The 26,358-nt window shown below is 44.6% G+C and overlaps 1 protein-coding gene across 15 annotated transcripts in view; it reads right to left on the bottom strand.

Moving 5' to 3' along the window:
* Positions 1 to 747: 747 nt before the first annotated feature.
* The window catches only part of PHLDB1 (pleckstrin homology like domain family B member 1), a 291,420-nt gene continuing 265,809 nt past the window's right edge, over positions 748 to 26,358 (bottom strand). For 11 of the 15 annotated variants that reach the window (XM_073566505.1, XM_073566503.1, XM_073566496.1 and 8 more), the window contains 4 exons: positions 16,523 to 16,608; positions 16,405 to 16,434; positions 1,223 to 1,261; positions 748 to 1,016 (listed from right to left, as the gene is read on the bottom strand). In XM_073566505.1, coding sequence (XP_073422606.1) covers positions 876 to 1,016; positions 1,223 to 1,261; positions 16,405 to 16,434; positions 16,523 to 16,608 — 296 coding nt within the window. In that variant the 3' untranslated portion in view covers positions 748 to 875. The remainder of the gene's footprint in view (positions 1,017 to 1,222; positions 1,262 to 16,404; positions 16,435 to 16,522; positions 16,609 to 26,358) is intronic. The other 4 variants (XM_073566500.1, XM_073566502.1, XM_073566511.1 and 1 more) reach the window with 2 other exon arrangements.

Below are 26,358 nucleotides of genomic sequence, written 5' to 3'. Positions count from 1 at the left end.
ATATAAAACGGCATTTTATCCCCATTCAGATCTTTAAATTGGTACAGGCCCCAAAAAAAACAAACTATTTTTCTACTATTAAAATCAACTGAAAAGTAACCACTTAGTCTACAGCTGCACTTATACGGAAAAAGAATACCGCTGGTACCGCCATGTCCTGATTGAAGTTTTTCCCCCTTGCTACCTTGAAGACACATCCTCATATTTGTGCCCTGCTTTTAGCTTCATGATAACAAACGGCAAAAGCTGAAATATGTAGAATGGCAAAGTGCGTATAGACAGACAGACCACAGAGCCGATACGAGAACTTGTTTTGTAGCCCGTTTACAGCGGAGAGGCACATCCATGGGGATCTTTAACTTCTACAGAAGGATGCCCATCCGTTCTGTGCTTGTCACATTCTGGCACATACAAGTGATCAGGATACATTTCTAGATTCCACTTTACTCCACACGGAGATGGAGTTCACAAGAAAAACACTTCATTTTCAGAAAATCAACACATCCGGGAAAATCATATATAATAGTAACACGTATATTGTGCTCAAGTCTCAGCAACGTTCCATGTCTGAAAGCCAATCTTGCATCATCTTGTGAAATTTGCTCAACAGATTTCCATTTGTAAGATATATATATATATATATATCAGCATCTGCACACAATTCTCCAGACAAGCTGTGTGAGACGAAACAACCTGATATATGACAATGTGCATAATAATACCTTACTTTAAGAATGTACAACCCAATAAAAAGTAATCGGTTTTATTATATATAGTCCATTTAATAATACAATACATGGCATACTTTTTTTTCTCAATTCCATTGTGGTTCCTGAGAAGCGTAACAGTAATGAGTGCTGAAGCTGTTCTCTGAATTAGTTCATGAACTGGGTGTATCCCTCTGCTCCTGTCACAATGACATCCATCCAAATCCTCATGGCCTCTGGTGAAGGAGCCACCATGTAATACAGGCGATCGTGAGTTTTGACACAAAATGTTAAAGCCGGGTTTGGACTCTGAAAGAAAAATAAAAATGGCAAGTATTACATTTTATGTCGTTAAAACTGTAATCTTTTATTTCTTGATAAAACAAAATCTGTTAATGGTAAAAAAATAGTAGTAATAGAAATAAAAGGTCAGTAAGTAAAGTTCTGCACAAGAATCCAGCTGTAAATGTGAATCAGTAAGCTACAAAGAACACGGTGAACACACTCGCACCCACCTCCTTCAACAGGGGGACAGAGAGAAAATCGGATATCTGCTACAGAGGACAAGAGAGGAGTTCAGTGCACAGAAATGATATAGAGCCAATGCTTCATAGATAGTCACACACCAGGGTGAATGCATGGAAACGTCCTCTGTATGCAAGCTACAGAGCACAATGAAACCAACATGGCATCCCGGGCTCAGTCCGCGTCATACACAGTGCTCATGTTACTCACACCCAATGCAGCAGTACATGCAAAATTCATGATGCGGGTGTTAGCTGGTATAGTGTTCAGTAAACCATACATGCGCCGCTGGTGCCCAGATGTACAGTGGTCATGTATAAATCAACAGCACCGCGTACCGCTAACGCTGCTTTACATGCAGATATGTGCAGTTTGCATTTACTACAAGGTGAATAATGGGGGAGAAGATTAATCTGTACAAGCCCATACTGTACATGGTCCATACAAGAATTATGATCAAAAGCCTTCTGGAGCTGGAGAAAGAAAGTTTCAATCTCCAAAGGAGACCGCCCTTCTTTATAATGAGAACTATTAATCTGTGGAAGAGTCTACATCAGGAGCTGGTCACAGTGGGAACCATTCATGGTTTCACAAAAGGCCTTAGGTGTTATTTTCTGTCATAATCCAGGTTGGATTATGACAGATAAATGCACTAGTAACCTTTTTTTCCTTCAAGCCTTTGGCTTTAAGGTAGTTTTGCCCCCGGTGGCCATTAGGGTCATTGCACTGTGGTGATTTCAGTTCTAGTTTTGCCCCCGGTGGCCGGTAGGGTCATTGCACTCTGGTTTCTTTAGTTTAGTGCACGTGATTATCACTAACAGGTGTGATTGCTCTGGTTTAACTATAAAGGTGTGTCATGTGCTCTCACTCACTGTTGGTGATAGTGCTCATTTCCAACCCAGTCTGGTGGAGGAAGGAACTACAAAGAGAAGTTCAGAGCTCTGGTGTAGTAACTTCAGGTGGAAGCTGAATTCTGGTGGTTGACTCTGTTGCTGGGAGCAAGAGCAACAGAGCAAAGCTAAGTGGTGTTACCCCTGTTTTGTAACTTTCCTTTTGTGTGTTTCAGTGCAGTGGTGGGATTAGTTTCTGCACTGTCCATTTCACTAGAATGGGCTAGGTGTAGGGCGAGCTAGGGTTTTTAGGTTCCTGATCGGTGCCTGGTGTGGAACCAGCCTAGGGATCGTTAGGAGTGTAGAGACTTTGACTCAGGGGAGTGCAGGAGGTCTTCACATCCCCGTTCCCTATCGCAGGGCCCTCCATTGTATCAGGTTCCCTTTATTATTTAAATTCGCCCTGCTGGAGGCGGTGTATCCAGTTATATGTGTAATTCTGAAATTCGCCTGCTGTACGCGGTGTATCCGGCTGCACGTTATATTATTTAAATTCGGCCTGCTGGAGGCGGTGTATCCAGGGTCACGTGTGCCATAGAAATTCGCCCTGCTGGAGGCGGTGTGTCCAGTTACATGTTGACCATCACATTTTCTTAGAAGAAAACATCATAAATAATCATGTAAATATGTAAAGTTCTTTTTTGAAAGTTTGGTACAGTAGATTGACAACTGGAGTAAGGAGGGACAGAAGAACTCCGTTGGGTGGACTGGATCATGCATTATGATTGTACCTACAGCTTTGGCAAAAATTAAGAGATCACCACATGAAAACCCCGTCATGGGCAGCCCATTCTCCAGACCTGAACCCCATTGAAAACCTCTGGAATGTAATCAAGAGGATGATGGCTAGTCACAAGCCAGCAAACAAAGAAGAACTGCTTACATTTTTGTACCAGGAGTGGCCTAAGGTCACTCAAAGGCAGTGTGAAAGACTGGTGGAAAGGCAGGAAATCTGTGATTAAAAATCATGGTAATTCCACAAAATATTGATTTCAGAACTCTTCCTGAGTTAAAACATTAGTATTGTTGCTTCTAAATGATTATGAACTTGTTTTCTTTGCATTATTTGAGGTCTGAAAGCACTGGTTTTTTTTTGGTTTTTTTTAAGTTTGACCATTTCTCTTTGTTAGAAAAAAAATACAAAATTTATTGCTTGGAAATTCAGAGACATGTTGTCAGAAGTTTATAGAATAAAAGAACAATTTACATTTTACTCACAAATATACCTATAAAGAGAAAAATCAGACAAACTGAACATTTTGCAGTGGTCTCCTAATTTTTGCCAGAGCTCTATATGCCGTTCCTTTATTATTTCCCATCACTCAATTGAATTTGATGATCTTGTCTTTTTTCAACCATATTCCCTATGTAACTGTAATAATCCTTCACATAATCAAATGAGCCCAAGTCGTTTCAAAGCCAGTAATGAAGATTAATTGTCACAATGGAAATGCCAATCACACCAACAGTACCTCTATTATCTCACATTACCTGACCCTACAATCGTACAAGCCATGCGTTGCTCCACTCTTCTTGTGTCTACACTACTGAACTCTATTGGCAGCCCCCTCATGGTGAGGACCACTGTTAGAGATCATTGTTATCTGCAGTGCATTATTATGTGTTATGATATGGAACACCATATCCAAAAACGTAGAGATTTCAAAACTTGTTGAACTCCTAGGGAGAATTTGTATTGACGACCCAACCGGACAGTGGATTTATGGAATGCTTATAAGTGCCCTCTTTATGAGTCAAAGTCATGGGTAGCTACAAACAGACCCTGTCTGCCCTTGATTAACATGACCCCATGACCAACTGCGAGTTTAAGGGCTCATACTCACTTGCGAGAGACTAGCACGATTCTCGTCCGAGTCTCTCGCACGAAAACCTGGCACTGCCGCCGGCACTGGGACCGGAGCCTGCGGCTGCATAGAAATACATGTAGCTGCACGTTCCGATCCGAGTGCCGGCAGCAGCGCCAGGTTTTCATGCGAGAGACTCGCACGAGAATCATGCTAGTCTCTCGCAAGTGAGTATGAGCCCTTACTCTGCCGACCTCTACCAGGAAATCAGGCCTTCACATGGTGACCAATAAGCATACAAGGTTAAAGGCAATATTCAGTTTGCAAGATTTCTGATGAAAGGTTTACATACAAGGACTTTCAGGATATCTACCTGCCCTTCAGATACATCCTGTTCAGCCAGATGCAGAATATAATAGAGAGAGATAATCCTTTAATCGTCCCACCATGGGGAAATTCAGAGCATTACAGCAGCAAGGCAGGAACAAGTACAGATACAGATGCATAAAGGCATTACATTGACAGTAGGTAGATACATATATGAAAAAAAAGATGTAACCGGACTATCACAACTTTGGATCTATCAGTTCACTGTTTGGGTCGTTCTCCGTTTTGGACAGTGCTGGTTATACAGCCTAACTGCAGCAGGAAGGAAGGACTTTCGATAGCGCTCCCTCCCACATTTAGGATGAAGTAGCCGGTCACTGACAGTACTGCATATCTTTGTCACGGTCTCATGCATGGGATGGGAATCATTCTGCACCATGTAGCTCACCTTGGCCAGTATACTCCTGTCGCCTACTTCCTGAACTGGGTCAAGGGGGCATCCCAGGACAGAGCTGGCCCTTCTAATCAGTTTGTCCAGCCTATTCCTATCCCTGGTTGATATGCCACTACCCCAGCATGCCACACCAAAGAAGATGACTGATGCCACAACAGAGTTGAAGAAGGATGCAAGGAGTGCCCCCCTAACTCCGAAGGCTCTCAGCCTTCTGAGCAGATAAAGCCTGCTTTGGCCCTTCCTGTACACTGCATAATAGGGGTATAAGAGACAAGTTCACACTGGTACAAAGCAAGTGCAGGCATCCTGTGAATGAGCGGTTACTCTCTGCAAGAAAATGATGCAGACACTAATTCCACAGGGCAAATATGTGGCCTTTTCCTACACTTTCTAATAGTGCACTGTTAAATCAGAATCAATATGATCTGCCATGTACATGTAGGTAGGTAATCATTAGTGCACAGCCCGCAGTCACTGTGTATGAGGCTGACTGCTTTAGAGAACATTACCGTACTTATTCTAGTACACACGGCTGCATTGTGCCTGTGTTTAACATGAAGCTTTAGCAGGGTTCCCATTCTGGCACATTGTCCCTCTACTGCACCTCTTCATGCCTCCAATTTTGTTAGAACAAACTTTAGAAAACGGTGGCGTACTGTATCAGATGTGGCATGTGCGGAGAAGCAATGCTTATTGGAGTCAATATATCTGTGCATATGGACCTCAACTCTCATCAAAAGCAGTAATATGGAGTGACAAAGAGTCCTATGTGCCCAAAAAAGGAACAAATTACTCAATCCACTCTAAGAAGCCAGCCCCATACGACTAGGTTTACTGCAGAATAAAAATATTATGGGTATTGTAATGCTGTAATATATATTTGTTTTTATAAAATAAGTGATTTTATTGAGCAAAGTTACAGTATATACATATACAAACACACGTATGTTGGAGATCTATATTTGTGTTTATAGTACATATATATGCTAGTTTTGACATTACCGTGACTGTAAAGTAAAAGTTTACATATTAGCATAAGGCCTCTTTCACACATCAGGTTTTCTGCTTCAGGCACGATCCGGCGCTTTTGACTAAAACCGGATCCGTCGAAATGCAATGCCGGATCTGGTTTCCCCCCCATTGACTTGCATTAGAGCCGGATCGAGCCGGATGGCCATGCGTTTCATCCGATTTTCGCCGGATCCGGCAATGTGACGCGATCCGGCGTGTGGAAAAAACGTTGACTGTAACGTTTTTTGTATCCGTCGAAAAAGGCGGACACGCCGGATCCGGCGTGTCCGGCTTTTTCATACAATGAAAGCCTATGAGCGCCGCAATGCGCCGGATCCGGCGACAGCCGGATCCACCGGCCGGATCCGGTTTCTTTGGTCTGAGCATGCTCAGTAGCTCTGCCCACAGGACATATATAAAAGCAAGACAATGGGACCCTCAGCCACACCCAACATGCCACCCAAGCCAAGAACCAGGAGCAGGAGAAGGCAGTAGACATCTGCAGCAGCAGCACCATCAGCACCACCCCAAATGGAGCAGCATGCTGAACAGCGGGAGGGGAGTCCAGCAGCAGATGAGAGACGGTAATTATCAAATCCCCCATTCCTCCAAACTAGGGCTATGGAATATCAAGATATTCATTGGCCCTTTGTTTCTCTTTATTCAACAGCCGCCCAATAGATGCAGCAGCAGCAGCAGCAATGGCAGCAGCAGAAACACCACCCACAGCCATGGAGTCTGGCCATGAGGAAGACAGCACATCTTCAGGGAGCCCTCCCTCGCATCGTCAGCGTTTGACGGTAAGTTTTTATTTCCAAAATCCATCATCTCTGTAATATATGTGTATTCATTGCCTTTTATTTCAAAACAGGAATCACAAGATGAAGAGGAGCTCCCAGAAGAAGAAGGAAGGGGTGGACAGACACTTGGAGTGGGCTCACAATTGGTAAGTTTTTTGCATCAAACGCAGAAACACAACATCACACTACACACAACACATAGAAAACAATGTTCTGCAGACCACACACAGCAAACAAATGCCTACATCCAAAGACATAACATTTTTTGTTTTCTTCTCTAGTCTTCCCAATCTGGTGCTCGGCCAAGAGGTCCTCGCAGTGCCTCCCAGGGTCGTCGGCGACAGCAACGCGGCGGTCACCAGCGTGTAAGTATAAATATTTTTGCTTTGTTTTTTTTGCACTTTTTATTTCATTTCTTTTGTGGAGGCTAATTATGTTATTTTTGTCTTTTTCTTTAACAGCCTTCACAGCGTGCTCCTGACTCTGACGGTGAGGATGGAGGGATTGATGTGGACCGCCTCATCGATCTCGTCAGAGAAAGGGAGCCGCTCTGGAATATGGCTGACCGACGCCACGCTGACCTGATCGTTACCCGACGACTCTGGGAGGAAATCTGTTTGCTCCTTGTGGACCGCTGGGAGGACCTCGAAGCTCGGGCCCAGATTAAAGAGCGTAAGTATATACAGTACCGGTTGCTTGATTTAAACCAGTGTTTCCCGAACTCCGGTCCTCGTGGTCCCCACGGATCATGTGTTCAGGATTTCTATTTACTTTGGAAATCCTGAAAACATGACCCCTGGGGACCATGAGGACTGGAGTTTGGGAAACACTGATGTTGTATACTAACCACTTTGTCCTTTCTCGTTTCAGGGGAGAGAATTGTGAAGCGGTGGCGGTCTGTGAGGGATCATTTCAAGAAGGAGTTCAATAAAGAGATGCGGGCCCCGAGTGGATCTGGAGGACGCAGGAGCAAGTACAAGTACGCACGAGCCCTGTCGTTCCTCCGGGAGACAATGCTCACCAGAAGGTAAATATTACACACCACATGTGACAAAAAAATGTTTAGATGTAACTTTTTTTTTTCAGCCAGGGCCATACCATGTCACTATTTTAATTGTTTTTTTTTCTCTTTATTCCACAGCACGGTGAGCAGCACTCGGGAGCCTGCACGATTGGACCCTTCTGAGGCGATCCCTGAGGAGACCGGCACCGAGGGACACTTCGACCGCCCCGGTACATCTGCACCTTCCCAGCCTTCCCACACATTCGACCCATCTGTCCCATCCACCAGCACAGGAGCATTGTGGCCGCCTACATTACATGAAGCTGCTGGTGAGGAGATCGCTTTCCCTTTACCCCACCCTTCTGCCCCTGCCACCTCTAGTACACCTGCGGGTACTGGGCGGCAGCGGCAGAGGGGTCAGGAAAAGACTTATGCGCCAGAGTTCTTGCATCTGAATGCATCTTTCCAGAACTGTCTAAAAGTCTTGTCAGAGCAAATCTCCGCAGGCTATCAGCAGATCAACTCCAGCATTCTGGAGGTGAAGACACTTCTGCAAACCATGCATTCAGAAGCAAGATCTTCGCCAAACCACACCTTTTTCAGGTCTGTTGTGGAGCGCATGGAAACGCTCTCTCCTGCCCAGCAGATGCATGTAATGCATTCATGCCACGCTGCTCTCCAGCAAGTTACCTCCCAACCTCCTCCTCCCACCACAGTAGTTCCTCCACCTGCACCCCCTCCAGCCACTTTCCATCCTCCCCCTCCTATTACATCTACACCCCCTCCAGCCACTTTCCATCCTCCCCCTCCTATTACATACCATCCACCTCCCCAGCACCATCCACCTCCCCAGCAACCTCCCCAGCACCAGCAACCTCCCCAGTACCAGCAACCTCCCCAGTACCAGCAACCTCCCCAGTACCAGCAACCTCCCCAGTACCAGCAACCTGCCCCGTACCAGACATCTCCCCACTTCCAGCAACCTGCCCCGTACCAGACATCTCCCCACTTCCAGCAACCTGCCCCGTACCAGACATCTCCCCACTTCCAGCAACCTGCCCCGTACCAAACTCCTTCCCCATACAACTTGCCATCAACATCATCTGCTCCTACAGTCCCTGCCCAACCCTCCACTCCACCACCCACCACCTCTTCTGCTTCCCACATGTCCACCCATTCTGTAGTTTTTTCCACACCTTCACCTCTAACTGTTCCTTCCCCACCACGATCCCAGTCCTCTCTCCACACTCCCAGTGTCGAAGTGTCCCGCAGCCCCTACAGCAGTATTTCCACCACACACTACACAGATTTATAATGTGTGTATTTAAATAAAAATGACCAGTTTTATGGTTTCAAAGCTTTATTAAACAAGTTTATTAAAATTTTAAAAAAGTTTACTAAAAAAAACATTTTTCAATAAAAGTTAAATTATTTTACACTGGTTGTCTGTCATTTCTTTCTGCGGCGAAAAAGGTTAAATACAGGGTATTTAAAAGGTGAAATGGTATTCAAAACTAGGTATATAACTGTGGGTAAATTTTAGCTTTTTGCCACAGTTGTGTTCCTGGTTGTGTTTGAAGCAAAGTATTTCACCTAAAAAGTTGTTTATTGTTGGTGATTTCATAACAATGTACACAACTTTTGTTAAAAGGTGAAATACTTTGCATAAAACACAACCAGGTACACACCTGTGGCCTAAAGCTAAAAATAGAGACCATGACAAGATAGCCAACTTTGGTTGGCAAAGGTATATACTGTTGGTACAGAAGGTACACAAGTTTGGTTGGGCACAAATCTTTCACACTCTGTCATCCTGCCAGTGTACTCTGCCTTGAGGTGACATAAAGTATAGTGCAAAATTGTCCCTCATTACTGAAACCGTCACAGAACTTCTAGTGGTAATGTCATGGTAATCTTGCAAGGTGGTTTCTTCAGAGGTGTCCTCAATGGAAATGGGTTCCTTGCAGATAACAAAATTGTGGAGTACCACGCACGCTTTGATCACCTCGTCCACAGTTTCTGTCTTGAGGTTGATCGCAGTCAATAGGACCCGCCATTTGGCTGTCAGAATACCAAAGGTACATTCAACCATTCTTCTTGCTCTTGTGAGGCGGTAATTAAAAATGCGTTTTGGTCTTGTCAATCCTCTGCTAGAGTACGGTTTCAAAAGGTGTTCTGACAGCTGGAAGGCTTCATCCCCTACACAGACAAATGGCATAGGTGGACCAGATGTTTGCGGCAGCGGTCTAGGTGGTGGGAACTGGAAGGTGTTTCCATACAGTTTACGCCCCATGGCAGACAGTTTGAAAACTTGAGAGTCATTGGAGCGGCCATAGGCCCCAATATCAACCGCAATAAATTTGTATTCCGCGTCAGCGATGGCCATGAGGACAATTGAAAAATATTTCTTGTAATTGAAATATTCCGATCCCGATCCAGCTGGCTTTACAATGCGGATATGTTTCCCGTCCACAGCGCCCAAGCAGTTGGGAAACTGACATATCTGTTGAAACTTGTCAGCAATTTCAATCCACCTCTCTGTTGTGGGCTCTGGTAAAAACTCTTCAGCTAAGGAGTCCCACAGTGCACGGCATGTGTACTTCACTATTCCAGATATGGTGGAAATCCCGAGTCTGTACTGGAAATGCAGTGACGAAAGGGATTCTCCAGTTGCAAGAAATCTGTGGGGAATTAAAAAACAATAAATTAGTTTTAAATCACAGCATTACATACCAAAACTGAGCTATAACACTTGGAGATACAAACTACCACCAACAAGATTGCAGTGAAAGTGTGCTCTGATGCGATCACATCCAATAAATGTGGCTTACCTTAAAGTCACCATCAGACGCTCTGTGGGTGAAACAGAGAAGCGGCAATAGGTGTCCGCTTTTCTTATGAGGTGTGCAATGCGCTCCACCAAGTAATCAAAATTCTCCATTTTCATCCTAACATATCCAAAAAATTTATCCGGGTTTCATCGAAGGTCCATGCAGAGTGTAGAATAGACCCCACGCGTCATTCTCTTGGCTGTGATGGGGTGGATCCACAAACGTCGTCTACGATGCCTGATGCGCTGCTGTCTCGCTCTCTCCTTCTCCAGAACAATCACCCTCAAACGATTCGCCTCCGCTATAAAATCCGCCAAATTCTTCAAAATATTTCCAATGACAACATCCATCTTCGCCATTAACTTGCTCTTCTCTCCAACCTGCACTTTCTCCTCTACAACCTGTCAAAGAAGGGCTGTAGGAACATGCTATATATAGTTTTCCAGTAGCCAATCCCGTTCGGAAGGCCACAAGGGTCAATTTTAAAAACCGGATCCGGCGTAATCCGTCGAAAAACGGATAGAAAAACGGATGGACCGGATGAGACGGATCCGGTTTTGTCTGTCAAGAAAAAGACGGATCCGGCAGAAAACCGGATCCGTCACATCCGGTTTTACTAAACATTTTTCCGGATCCGGCGTTCCGGCATGACGCCTGATCGCGCCTGACGCCGAAAACCTGAAGTGTGAAAGTAGCCTTACACACTCAGCACATTATACAGTTAGGTCCAAAAGTATTTGGACAGTGACACAAGTTTTGGTATTTTAGCCGTTTACCAAAACATATTCAAGATAGAGTTATATAATCAATATGGGCTTAAAGTGCCGACTCTCAGCTTTTAGCCACATTCACACACTCAGTATTTGGTCAGTATTTTACATTACTATTTGTAAGCCAAAACCAGGAGTGTGACAGAGTAAAAGTATAACAGAAACACGTCACCACTTCTGTATTTATCACCCACTCCTGGTTTTGGCTTCCAAATACTGAAAGTGTGAACGTGGCCTTAATTTGAGGGTATTCACATCCAAATTGAAGAAAAGGTTTAGGAATTACAGCTCTTTACTATGTAATGGAGCCAAAAGTAATTGGACAATTATCTCAAAAGCTCTTTAATGGGCTGTACGGGCTATTGTCTCATGAAACAGACCATAAAAGTAATCCCTAAGGGCCCCGTCACACATAGCGACTCACCAGCGATCCTGACAACGATATCAACTTGTCAGGATCGCTGGTGAGCTGTCAAACAGGCAGCTTCACCAGCGATCGGCATCGCTGTGTACGTTAGTTACCAGCGCGCTGATGCAGGGAGCTGGTAACTAAGGTACACATCGGGTTTCTAAGCAGCACGCGTCACTTAGAAACCCGATGTGTACCTTGGTTACCAGCTCCCTGCATCAGCGCGCTGGTAACTAAAGGTACACATCGGGTTTCTTAGTGACGCGCGGCACTTAGAAACCCTGCGTTTACCCTAGTTACCAGCGCGCTGATCGCTGGTCTCCCGCCTGTCACACACAGCGATGCGTGCTGGCCAGCGGAAGACCAGCGATCAAAAAAATGTCCTGGCTATTCCAGGACGATCAGCGATAACCAGCAGGGGGGCCGGTCGCTGGTCAGTGTCACACACAGCGATCTCGCTGGTGAGATCGCTGTTGCGTCACAAAAATAGTGACTCAGCAGCGATCTCGCTAACGAGATCTCTATGTGTGACGGGGACTTAAGAGAGAGAGCAAAAATGTTACAAGGGCCAAATCAACAGTATGGTAGATTCTGCAAAAAAAAAAAAAGGAAAAAAAGAGCAAAATGGAGAGCTTGGGAACTAAAACGGCCTTAACATCCATGGAAGACATGTTGGATGATCGCAGAATACTTCCCATGGTGAAGATAGACCCATCACAAAATCCACCCAAGTGAAGAACAGTCTTCTAGAAGTAGGTGTTTCAGTATCTAAGTCTACCATGAAGAGAAGACTTAGAGAACAAATAAAGAGGGTTCACCAGAAAGTGCAAAAATAGACAAGCCAGATTAGACTGCCAAAAACGTCTATAAGAAGCCGCCCAGTCCTGGAAAAGCATTCTTTGGAACAATGAAATAAAGATCAACCTGTACCAGAATGATGGAAAGAAGAAAGTGTGGAGAAGGCTTGAACCAGTTCATAATCCAAAGCACACCACATCCTCTGGCCGGTTTCACATGTCAGTGTCTTCGGTACGTATGGTGACAGTTTTCTCACGTACCGGAGACACTGACACACAGACCCATTCAAATGAATGGGTCTATGCATATGTCAGCGTGTTTTCACAGACTGTGAATCCGTGTGCAAAACACGCAGAGACATGTTCGTTTTCACCCGGACCGCAAAACGTGCCGCACACGGAGAACAGTGCACACTGTCCTCCGTGTACATGGACCGCCGCCTGGGAAGTAACGCTACTGTAAGCCTCTGTTCCCCAGCGGCAGGTGCTGAACGCGGCTGTCATCCATTCGCCCCTGTTCTGCCGGCAAGCAGAGGAGAATGAATGGATGAAAAACTGACCTGCTGTGACCTCAGGACCCTCGGAGAATGCAAGTGATGAGGTCACGGCAGTTCAAGCTCTGTCAGTGACCTCATCACTTACATTCTCCGACAGATGAAAGCCGACTTCAGCACCAGCCGCCGGGGGACAGCGGCTTACAGTAGCGCTACTTCCCTGGCGGCCGTCCGTGTGGTCCTGATGCGGCACACAGGTGGCACACGTGTGCTGCATGTAGTACACACGGACACACATATCTCCAGTACCGAAAATATCAGGATGTGTGAAACCGGCCTAACACATGGTCGAGGCAGTGTGATGGCATGGGCAATACTTAAACGTTTCACAGGATATTTTTTGTTAACTCCTTTAATTAAACCTGAAAGTCTACACTTCAATTGCTTCTCAGTTATTTCATTTCATATAAAAAATAGGGGCATGAAGAGCCCAAATCTTGGAAATTTGCCCACTGTCCAAATATTTCTGGATCTAACTGTATGTAATTTATATGGCTGCTATAAAAACTACAGCTCACACTGCAAAATACAAGATTTCATACAGTTACTTTGAAGGAAAAGTGCAAAACATTCTGTAGGCTGAAATGCACCCAAGTTCTGTGCCAGTGTTATCTACTTGAGACATAAAAGTGACTGTTATGACATTAAATGAGTTATCTTATAGACTAAACAACACTCCCTTGGAACAAAAGATAAGGACATTTTTCCTCCAGTAGAAATAAACCCGTCTCTGTGGTGCTTATAAGGTCAGGGTTTACACCACCTGACTTCCGTCATTGAACGATCGCTGATCGGCGACTTGTTTGCTGATCGGTGGACGTTTAATAACCAGTTTACACAGACAAACTGCACATAACAATGTGCACTGAAATGATCTGTAATAAATTGTTCTGTGTGAATTGACTGCTATTGTTCTCGGTAGCACATGACCTGTTTGCACAAAATGATGTCACGATGTGACGGTCTGAAGTAAGGGTGAGGGGCCTAAAACTATCCCTGTCCCAGGGGTACTTTTGAAGGTAGAGAGGTACCTGGGTCTCCGACCTTACTATGCTCTTTTTAGACCCTTTCAGTCCCCTCCCCCACCCCATCAGACGTGTAAACAAGACACGAAGACAGACATAGGTAACGGAAAACCACAATCATACAAAACACTCGCCAAAATTAAGGAGGATAGTGAAAGGGAGGAATAAACAAACCAAATATGAATAAGGACAAGAGTATAAACTCTCACGAACCTTCTGCACAAAACTCTCCAATAATTACTACCAACTCCAACTACACAGCTGTCACGGGTTTACCGCGACAGAGAGGAGTCAGAAGATTTCTCCTACTCCTGCACTGATTAGAAGCACTTCATCTTCATATTAAACAGTGTAGGTTTCTTTTAGCAGTGCAGGTGTTTATCTGTTCATTAGAGAGCTCCTGGAAGCTTTTCTGCATTAAGGCTCTCAGCTGTTCACTGTTAGCAACTCCCCTCTCCGATATACTGTAATCTGGGCCCTGGCTAGCACTCATTGCCAGACCTAGGTTACGCTGCATGGTTAGGGGATGGTGGTTTGTGGTTGTTTGAGAAGGTGTTTGGTGGATTTATCTGAGACTGTTGCTAGGTTTTGAGTGTGTACTAATTCCCTTTCTTCTCCCACTTTGTTTTCACCCCATCCTTCACACCCCGTCATTTACCTCTGTTGTTTTTGTGAGTATATTTGTATGATTGGTATTTTCCTTTATCCCTGTTCATATTACCTTGTTAGTTTGGTTGGTGTATTATGGTACATTACTACTCCTTTCTTCCCTGGGTGGAGGAAGGGTACAGACTGAGGGAGGATTCAGTAGCTAAGGCAAGGTACGTGGCCCTGGCATTCTCACCATCAGAAGTAATCTGAGCTAGGGCACCCATAGCGTTAGGGACAGGGAAGGAGCCCCTGCTCCCGGGACAACCAACAACAGAGTCACGAAAACAGCTCAACACTTTCCAGGAAGAAGATTCTTTCACTGGCGAGTTAAAAAAGCCCAGAACTAGTATATATAGAGAGATGAGATGATGTCAGCAGCTGCGAACAACAACCTGTATGTTTCCAGCCAGCATGGAAAGAGTGCTTAACCCTTTCAGCACTGATGAAAAGGAAATCCATTTAAAATAGGATATGACTCACACTGTCTTTAAAGAGGAACTGTGATTCATTATCATTGTGACCTAACTCCAAGTCTCCCAGGGGGACCTGACACTCGACAAATAAAGTGCTGCCGAGAACAATAATTTTTAAGTCAGCTTAAAAATCATTTCACCTGACGAACAAGCTTCATGCTCATTCATCTGGTGATTGGAAGCCTGTTTACACTGCACGACTATCAGGAAATGAGTGCTCCTTGGAGTAAGGGAAAAACGGGGTTTGGTACCGTGTTAGCCAGTTGAAAAAAATAATGCTCTTGTTTTTCACACTGAGTGCATTACTGAAACAAGGGGACGCACTACACCCATAGACAAACATCAAAGGCCTCTCAACCGCGCAAACTAGTCCAATGATCTGCACAGAAGAGGGTCACTGGCTTAGAAATGCTGCCTGCAAACTGCTAAAACTTTCTTTTGGAGAAGACTCTTGTTTGGATTATATCCTTAGTAGTGATGAGCGAGTTTACTCGTCACTCGAGATTTCCCGAGCATTCTTGGGTGATCTCCGAGTATTTGGATGTGCTCGGAGATTTAGTTTCTGTCGCTGCAGCTGCATGATCTGTGGCTGCTGGACAGCCTGAATACATGTGGGGATTTCCTAACAAACAGGCATTCCTCACATGTATTGAGGCTGTCCAGCAGCCATACTGTAAATCACACAGCTACATCGACAGAAACTAAATCTCTGAGCACGCCAAAATACTCGGAGACCACCCAAGCATGCTCGGGAAATCTAGAGTAACGAGTATACTCGCTCATCACTAATCCTTACTCATGTACCAAGACTTATTAAAGGGTTAGATAATCTCCAGTAGATGACACTGAAGACATCTTCCTTCCCTCTGGATGACAGACCATTTCCATATCATATCCCCCAAAAGTTCCCCTACAGTATAAAAAGTGCTTATTGGGCAATTAAAATTTAAATGTCTCTGGGGCTTGTAGCAGAAATGGCTGCAGAGATAGTGAAATGTGACTTAAATAGATAAAGATAGCCTGTGGGTATTCATACGTTGTTCGTCCCCAATGAGTCGCGGGTCAGACCAGAATTTATAGCACACCGGAGATCCATGCATCGCTGGTTGCCAAAGAGATACATAGTGTGTGCAGCAAGCGTCAGCAGCATATAGGACAAGCCTGCAACTCACATACACGTGTCTGCAAGTGATCAGAACAATTAACATGCGGTTAATATTAAGAACCAAAGGCGAGGTGCTTATAAAGCGTCATCACAGACAACACAAGTCCTGATCAGGGTTATTTCTAGGGTGCACTTGTCATTGGGATTATCGGAGCACAATCAGGAGGTGGACAAGTACAGGAATGGCTTGGGATGCAGTATACGTACAGAGGCCAGACTGAGGTTAAAAATTCTTTTCTGTTGGGATAGAGAAGACGTTACTTATATCCTATAGTCATCCCCAACAGGGTGGAGAGCATGGCGGAGTGTGAACAGTCCCCATTACCTTGGCTGCACTTCTGAGATGGTCATAATAGACTTCTTCTATAGCCTGGAAGTAGATTACTCCTTTCAGCTTTGCTTCATGTTTGTCTGCAAATAGAGTAATGGTGAGGTGAGACAAAAAAGAGCACGCTGTCTGGACCAATGGAAGACACACTAAAGACATTAGTTATACAGCAGATTGAGATTTCTTCATATTCACTGTTGAGTGCTTACTTCTATGAATGACAGCTGCCCTGCGGCGGGTGCAGCTATGCCACATTTTACATTGGCTTCAATGGTAGACTGCTGTCAATGGAAAATGTGCACCGATTGGCGAGACTGGTGCATCACATATTCATATACAGTGCCTTGCGAAAGTATTCGGCCCCTGGAACTTTTCAACCTTTTCCCACATATCATGCTTCAAACATAAAGAATCAACAACAAGTGGGACACAATTGTGAATTTGATCGAAATTTATTGGTTATTTTAAATTTTTGTGGAAATTTAAAAACTGAGAAGTGGGGCGTGCAATATTATTCGGCCCCTTTAACTTAATACTTTGTTGCGCCTCTTTTGGTGCAATTACAGCTGCAAGTCGCTTGGGGTATGTCTCTATCAGTTTTGTACATCGAGAGACTGAAATTCTTGCCCATTCTTCCTTGGCAAACAGCTCGAGCTCAGTGAGGTTTGATGGAGATCGTTTGTGAACAGCAGTTTTCAGCTCTTTCCACAGATTCTCTATTGGATTCAGGTCTGGACTTTTGACTTGGCCATTCTAACACCTGGATACGTTTATTTGTGAACCATTCCATTGTAGATTTTGCTTTATGTTTGGGATCAATGTCTTGTTGGAAGACAAATCTCCGTCCCAGTCTCAGGTCTTTGCAGACTCCAACAGGTTTTCTTCAAGAATGGTTCTGTATTTGGCTCCATCCATCTTCTCATTAATTTTAACCATCTTCCCTGTCCCTGCTGAAGAAAAGCAGGCCCAAACCATGATGCTGCCACCACCATGTCTGACAGTGGGGATGGTGTGTTCAGGGTAATGAGCTGTGTTGCCTTTACACCAAACATATCGTTTGGCATTGTTGCCAAAGAGTTAAGATTTTGGTTTCATCTGGCCAGAGCACCTTCTTCCACATGTTTGGTGTGTCTCCCAGGTGGCTGGTTGCAAACTTTAAACTACACTTTTTAAGGATATCTTTGAGAAATGGCTTTCTTCTTGCCACTCTTTCATAAAGGCCAGATTTGTGCAGTGCACGACTGATTGTTGTCCTATGGACAGACTGTCCCACCTCAGCTGTAGATCTCTGCAGTTCATCCAGAGTGATCATGGGCCTCTTGGCTGCATCTCTGATCAGTCTTCTCCTTGTTTGAGATGAAAGTTTAGAGGAACGGCCGGGTCTTGGTAGATTTGCAGTGGTATGATACTCCTTCCATTTCAATATGATCATTTGCACAGTGCTCCTTGGGATGTTTAAAGTTTTGGAAATCATTTTGTATCTAAATCCGGCTTTAAACTTCTCCATAACAGTATCACGGACCTGCCTGTTGTGTTCTTTGGTCTTCATGATGCTCTCTGTGCATCAAACAGAACCCTGAGACTATCACAGAGCAGGTGCATTTATATGGAGACTTGATTACACACAGCTGGATTATATTTATCATCATTAGTCATTGAGGACAACACTGGATCATTCAGAGATCCACAATGAACTTCTGGAGTGAGTTTACTGCGCTAAAATGGGGCCGAATAATATTGCACGCCCCACTTTTCAGTTTTTAAAGTTCCAAAAAAATGTAAAATAACCAATAAATTTCGATCAAATTCACAATTGTGTCCCACATGTTGTTGATTCTTCACCAAAAATTTACATTTGGTTTGAAGCATGATATGTGGGAAAAGGTTGAAAAGTTCCAGGGGGCCGAATACTTTCGCAAGGCACTGTATCTCCCCAATCTGTTTCCATTTTACTATACTGTAAGATAAGCTCTAACATTATTATTCACTAATATGAGACAACGCTAAGAGTTGAGAGAACCTGGCGACCCCACAAATGACGACAGAGAACATGGCGAAGCTCTAAAAATGACACAAAAGAACACGGCGACCCTACAAATGACATCAAGAATATAGCAACCCTCTACAAATGACACCAGAAAACATGATGACCCTACATAGAACATCAGAAAACACAGCGGCAACAAATGACAACAGAAAATACAGCAACCCTCTACAAATCAGGCTATGTGCACACGTGTGGAATTGCTGTGGAAATTTCAGAATGCTAGCGTTTTCCAAGTGATCTGTAACATCGCTTGGAAAACTGATTTGACAGGTTGGTCACACTTGTCAAGCTTCGTGTTTGACAAGTGTGACCAACTTTTTACTATTGATGCTGCATATGCAGCATCAATAGTAAAAGATAGGATGTAAAAAAATAAATAATGTTATTCTCACCTTCCGACGGCCCCCGATCTGCTCTGCGGCGCTCCTGGCATCTTCCGGTCCCAGTAATGCTTTGCGCGAAGGACCTGCGATGACGTCACGCTCGCGAGAATGCGACGTCATCGCGTCATTCGCGCAAAGCATTACTGGGACAGGAAGATGCCGGGAGCGTGGTGAGAGGCGGGAAGGACTCCGGGGGCTGTCGGAAGGTGAGAATAACAATATTTTTTATATTTATTCTATTTTTTACAGGATTATGGTACCCAGGGCCTGGAGGACAGTCTCCTCTCCTCCAGACCCTGGGTACCATCCGCACATGAAGCGCTTACTTCACGCATGGTGTACATAGCCACATGTGAAAAATGAGCGTTTCAATGCAATCCTATGGGTGCGGAATCCCCGAGATTCCGCACAAGGAATGGGCATGCTGTGGATTATTGCGTTATGCGATTCCGCAGCATTAGCACAGCATTGCTGAATCCCATAGGATTGCATGAGATGCGTTTTTTTGCGTTTTCGCGGCTCGTAAAAAAACCGCCGCGAAAATGCAAAAAAAAAAAAAGCTACGTGTGAACACAGCCTCACATCAGAAAACAGTGACCTTCCTCAAATGACAACAGAGATCACAGAAACCCTCTACAAATCACACCAGAGATCATAACCCTACCAGTGACAGCAGAGAACATGGCGACCCTTCAAAATGACACCAAAGAATAAGGCTCCCTTACAAATGACACCAGAGAACACGGCGACCCTCTATAAATTTGAATAGTAAAACATAAGAATAACTACCCATCTCTTGTAATCTTGTGACCAGAACTTGTGTTATTATTACACTTAATAAAGGAACTCAGACACTTATTGAACTTCTTAGTGGATTCACCATGACAACTTTCTCTAGCACAGAGAATCACAGTCTCACTACTCTTACAGAGAACACTCCTTCCATGTAGATATTGAATCCTTTACATTTAGTAGATGCCCCTGATGCGCTGAAAGTGAAGGTTGAAAAAAAGACTCCAGAATATACAGTATATTGGCTAGCTTATACACAGTAAAACACTGACTTTAAACCAAGAAAACAATCATGTAGGTTATGCAGTGGTTTTCTATAACTGCAGAACATGAGTGTTGTACGTAAAAAAAATGGAGAATATGATTTTTTTTGCCAGGGAAGTTTGTAGTATTAAATTGCTGGTCATTTAAATAAGTAATTATTGTATTTATATAGCACCAACATATTCTGCAGCACTTTAAAAATGAACTGAAGACATTACAAAGTATCACATAATTCAATAGATACAGGAGGAGTGAGCATCCTGCTCGGAGCTTACAATCTATAAGTTATTAGTCACGGCTTGTCATGTATGGTCCCGGCCATCATTATAATATAAAGGGCAGTCAAACAAATCATCATCAGCCAGGATCTGTCTAAGTGCAGTTAACAAGTGCTATTGGGTGCATGGAGGACGTGGAGACAGATGAATAGGAGGAACCAGATTCTAAGGAAAAATTAGAAAGAGGGAACAGGGGAGTGTTAGGTTAGTGAATTGAGGTGATAAACTTGTCTAAAGAGAGATGCTTTAATAGCACGCTTAAAAATATTGGGGCTAGGTATCAGTTGTATTGTCCGGGGTAGTACATTCCAGAAAACTGACATAGCACAACAGAAGTTTTGGAGACGGAGGTGCGAAGTTCGGATTATGCAGAATGTTGGTCTTAGATCAGCTGCAGAACGGAGAACATGGGTAGGGTGATAGACAGATGATGGAGGAGATGTATGGTGAGAGATACATTTGAATTCTGTAGCTAATAGGCAACCAGTGCAATTACTGACACAGGGTGGAGGCATCGGTGTAGTGGCAGGACAGAAGTATGACCCTGGCTGCCGCATTCAGGACAGATCGGAGAGGAGAAAGTTTGGTAAGAGGGAGACCGATCAGTACAGAGTTACAGCAGTCCAGGTAAGAATGGATAATAGAGTGGGATGGATGGTGATACAGTTGTTTTTCACTTGTTTGTTATAATGAAAATGTGAATAAAAACTATCTGATTAAAAAAAAAAAGAATGGATAATAGCTACAGTAAGAATTTTTGTAGTTTCAAAGGTGAGAAAAGGTCAAATTCTGGAAATGTTTTAAGATGCAGGTAACATGATCAAGTGAGCAATTAGATACAGGGAATGAAGGAAAGTTCTGTGCCAAATATGACCCCAAGACAGGGAGTGTGCTGCTTGGGAGTTATGCTTAAACCACCCAAGGTAAACCAAATCTGCTGATGGTTTGTCTAACAGGGGCGGTGTATAGAGAAAAGAAGAGGAGGAGACCTAAGACTGAGCCCTGAGGAACCCAGACAGTAAGGGGAAGAGGAGCTAGCAAAAGATACAGGGAAAGAGCAGTCAGAGAGGTAAGAGAAGAACCGAGAGAGAAGTTTCTGTGAGGACTAGAGATTCAGGAGAATCAGCATGGAGTAGTGAGCATTACATTTTGCTGTTAGTAGATCTTTAGAGACTTTAAAAAGAGCAGTTTCAGTAGAGTGTAAAGAGCAGAAACTGGATTGTGAAGGGTCAAGAAGAAACTTATCTGCAAAATATCAGATTAGACGAGGGTGGACAAAGTGTTCCATGAGTTTAGAGATGAAGGAAAGATTAGAGACAGCTCTGTAGTTAAAAGCGCAATTCTGGTTGAGGGATATTTTTTTAGCAGCATGTTTTAATAAAGAGGGAAAGAAATTGGAACAAAGAGAGAGGTTAAATATTTTAGTTAGATGGGCAGTGCCAGCCAGGGATAGGGACCAGAAGAGATGTGAGGCAATAAGGTCCCTAGTGCAGATTGTAAGTTTATAAGAAGCGAGGAGACTGATAACATCTACCGTAACAGGCTCAAAGATAAAAAGTGATCCTGAAAGTGTGGTTGGGAAGGGCATCCAGGCTCTGAGGGGATTGTGCGAAAATGTCCTGATTGATATGGTTGATTTTTTTCTGGGAAATAAGCCAGATCATCAGTGCTGAGGTAGTGACAGGGGCCTGTACTTTAGGACTCAGGATAGAGCGGAAAGTTTCAAAGTGTCGTTTTGGATTGTCAGATAGTAACGTGATGAGGGTGGTGAAGTAAACTTATTTGGCTAGATGCACCAAATCCGGCACTTAGCCTCACTCTTCCCATTGCCCTGTAGTGGGTGGCATATGGGGTAATAAGGGGTTAATGTCACCTAGCTATTGTAAGGTGACATTAAGCCCGGTTAATAATAAAGAGGTGTCAATAAGACACCTATCTATTTTTAATCCACTAGTCTGGAAGGGTTAAAAAAAAAAAAAAAACACACACATTAAGAATAAAGTCTTTTAATGAACATTTTCCCACGCTGCCAAGTTCATTGCGGGTCATGCGGGGAGTCTGTGCAGCCTTAGTGACGTCAGCGGTAGTCACTGAGGCTGCGCAGACTCCCCGCATGACCCACGGTGAACTCGGCAGTGTGGGAAAATGTTCAGAAACTTTCCCACGCTAATCAGCTAATCTCCAGTCATACGGGGAGGCTGCGCAGACAGCTTTTCATTCATTCCTCCGTGGTTTATAGCCGGGCCGGTCGCATTAGCACCGCTCCCAGTTGTAAACTATTTACCCCCTTGAGATGCATTGCAACGTGGGACATGACTGTACGGCGGACTGGTATGGTATATTGTTGCTTTTTTATTTTTGATTTTTTACAGGAGAACAAGGGCTTCAATTGGATAAGGAGTTTAATAAAGTTGGAAAAAATGTGTGTTTAATTATTTCATTAAAAGACTTTATTTTTAATGTGTGTGTTTTTTTAACCTTTTCATACTATTGGATTAATAATGGAGAGGTGTCTTATTAACACCTCTCCATTATTAACCAGGCTTAATGTCACCTTACAATAGCAAGGTGACATTAACCCCTTAATACCCCATATGCCACCCACTACAGGGCAATGTGAAGAGAAAGACTAAGTGCCGGAATTGGCGCATCTTAGAGATGCGCCTTTTCTGGGGTGGCTGGGGACAGATGTTTTTAGCCAGGGGTGGACAATAACCATAGTCCCTCTCTAGGCTATTAATATCTGCACTCAGTCACTGGCTTTCCCCCTCTGGCGGAGAAAACTGCGCGGGAGCCCACACTAGCTTTTTCAGTGAATTAATTCTTTAATTTAACACCTACAGCTCCAATATTTTACACACACACTACTAACATTATTATTATTATTATTATTTATTGTTATAGCACCATTTATTCCATGGCGCTTTACATGTAAGGAGGGGTATACATAAAAACAAGTACAATAATCTTAAACAATACAAGTCATAACTGGTACAGGAGGAGAGAGGACCCTGCCCGCGAGGGCTCACAATCTACAAGGGATGGGTGATAATACAGTAGGCGAGGGTAGAGCTGGTCGTGCAGCGGTTTGGTCGATCGGTGGTTACTGCAGGTTGTAGGCTTGTCGGAAGAGGTGGGTCTTCAGGCTCTTTTTGAAGGTTTCAATGGTAGGTGAGAGTTTGATATGTTGTGGTAGAGAGTTCCAGAGTAGGGGTGATGCGCGAGAGAAATCTTGTATGCGATTGTGGGAAGAGGAGATAAGAGGGGAGTAGAGAAGGAGATCTTGTGAGGATCGGAGGTTGCGTGCGGGAAAGTATCGGGAGACGAGGTCACAGATGTATGGAGGAGACAGGTTGTGGATGGCTTTGTATGTCATGGTTAGGGTTTTGTAATAGTCTCTGGGCAATTGGGAGCCAGTGAAGGGATTGACAAAGGGGAGAAGCTGGGGAATAGCGGGGGGACAGGTGGATTAGTCGGGCAGCAGAGTTTAGAATAGATTGGAGGGGTGCGAGAGTGTTTGAGGGGAGGCCACAGAGCAGGAGGTTGCAGTAGTCAAGGCGAGAGATGATGAGGGCATGGACTAGGGTTTTTGCAGATTCTTGGGTGAGGAATGAACGGATTCGTGAAATATTTTTGAGTTGAAGTCGGCAGGAAGTGGAAAGGGCTTGGATATGTGGTTTGAAGGAGAGATCAGCGTCAAGGAATACTCCGAGACAGCGAGCTTGTGGGACTGGGGAGAGTGGGCAGTCATTTACTGTAATTGATAGGTTCGTAGGGGGGGCCACGTGAGATGGGGGAAAGATGATGAATTCTGTTTTGTCCATGTTGAGTTTCAGAAGTCTAGCGGAGAAGAAGGATGAAATAGTGGACAGACATTGGGGGATTCTGGTTGGTAGGGAGGTGATATCTGGTCCAGAGATGTAGATCTGTGTGTCATCAGCGTAGAGATGATACTGAAAGCCATGAGATTCTATGAGCTGTCCCAGGCCAAAGGTGTAAATAGAGAACAGCAGGGGCCCAAGGACTGAACCTTGTGGGACTCCGACAGATAGGGGGCGAGGTGAGGAGGTGGTGTGAAAGTACCGGGAGACGAGGTCACAGATGTATGGAGGAGACAGGTTGTGGATGGCTTTGTATGTCATGGTTAGGGTTTTGTAATAGTCTCTGGGCAATTGGGAGCCAGTGAAGGGATTGACAAAGGGGAGAAGCTGGGGAATAGCGGGGGGACAGGTGGATTAGTCGGGCAGCAGAGTTTAGAATAGATTGGAGGGGTGCGAGAGTGTTTGAGGGGAGGCCACAGAGCAGGAGGTTGCAGTAGTCAAGGCGAGAGATGATGAGGGCATGGACTAGGGTTTTTGCAGATTCTTGGGTGAGGAATGAACGGATTCGTGAAATATTTTTGAGTTGAAGTCGGCAGGAAGTGGAAAGGGCTTGGATATGTGGTTTGAAGGAGAGATCAGCGTCAAGGAATACTCCGAGACAGCGAGCTTGTGGGACTGGGGAGAGTGGGCAGTCATTTACTGTAATTGATAGGTTCGTAGGGGGGGCCACGTGAGATGGGGGAAAGATGATGAATTCTGTTTTGTCCATGTTGAGTTTCAGAAGTCTAGCGGAGAAGAAGGATGAAATAGTGGACAGACATTGAGGGATTCTGGTTGGTAGGGAGGTGATATCTGGTCCAGAGATGTAGATCTGTGTGTCATCAGCGTAGAGATGATACTGAAAGCCATGAGATTCTATGAGCTGTCCCAGGCCAAAGGTGTAAATAGAGAACAGCAGGGGCCCAAGGACTGAACCTTGTGGGACTCCGACAGATAGGGGGCGAGGTGAGGAGGTGGTGTGTGAGTGGGAGACGCTGAATGTCCGGTCTGTTAGGTATGATGAGATCCAGGATAGGGCCAAGTCTGTGATGCCGAGGGATGAGAGGGTCTGTAATAATAGGGAATGGTCCACTGTGTCAAAGGCAGCCGACAGGTCCAGGAGAAGGAGGACAGAGTAGTGTCGCTTGCTCTTGGCGGTTAAGAGGTCATTGGTGACCTTAGTAAGGGCAGTTTCAGTGGAGTGGTGTGACCGGAAGCCAGATTGTAAGCGGTCGAAGAGGGAGCAAGAAGAGAGATGGGAGGACAGTTCAAGGTAGACGTGTTGTTCCAGTAGCTTGGAGGCGTAGGGGAGAAGTGATATAGGGCGATAGTTAGATACAGAGGATGGGTCAAGAGAGGGCTATTAATATCTGCACTCAGTCACTGGCTTTCCCCCTCTGGCGGAGAAAACTGCGCGGGAGCCCACGTTAGCTTTTTCAGTGAATTAATTCTTTAATTTAACACCTACAGCTCCAATATTTTACACACACACTACTAACATTATTAGTGAGGGACATACACTCACTGGCCACTTTATTAGGTACACCTGTCCAACTGTGTGTTAAGACTTAATTTCTAATCAGCCAATCACATGGCGGCAACTCAGTGCATTTAGGCATGTAGACATGGTCAAGACAATCTCCTGCAGTTCAAACCGAGCATCAGTATGGGGAAGAAAGGTGATTTGAGTGCCTTTGAACGTGGCATGATTGTTGGTGCCAGAAGGGCTGGTCTGAGTATTTCAGAAACTGCTGATCTACTGGGATTTTCACGCACAACCATCTCTAGGGTTTACAGAGAATGGTCCGAAAAAGAAAAAAAATCCAGTGAGCGGCAGTTCTGTGGCCGGAAATGCCTTGTTGATGCCAGAGGTCAGAGGAGAATGGGCAGACTGGTTCGAGCTGATAGAAAGGCAACAGTGACTCAAATTGCCACCCGTTACAACCAAGGTAGGCAGAAGAGCATCTCTGAACGCACAGTGCGTCGAACTTTGAGGCAGATGGGCTACAGCAGCAGAAGACCACACTGGGTACCACTCCTCTCAGCTAAGAACAGGAAACTGAGGCTACAATTTGCACAAGCTCATCGAAATTGGACAGTAGAAGATTGGAAAAACGTTGCCTGGTCTGATGAGTCTCGATTTCTGCTGCGACATTCGGATGGTAGGGTCAGAATTTGGCGTAAACAACATGAAAGCATGGATCCATCC

Source organism: Dendrobates tinctorius, unplaced genomic scaffold (assembly GCF_039654945.1).
Source record: "Dendrobates tinctorius isolate UK_male_01 unplaced genomic scaffold, ASM3965494v1 ptg000018l, whole genome shotgun sequence".
In the NCBI taxonomy this organism is placed as follows: Eukaryota; Metazoa; Chordata; class Amphibia; order Anura; family Dendrobatidae; genus Dendrobates; species Dendrobates tinctorius.
The sequence above is the reverse complement of the archived record's forward strand: the minus strand, read 5'-3'. Positions and strand labels throughout refer to the sequence as shown.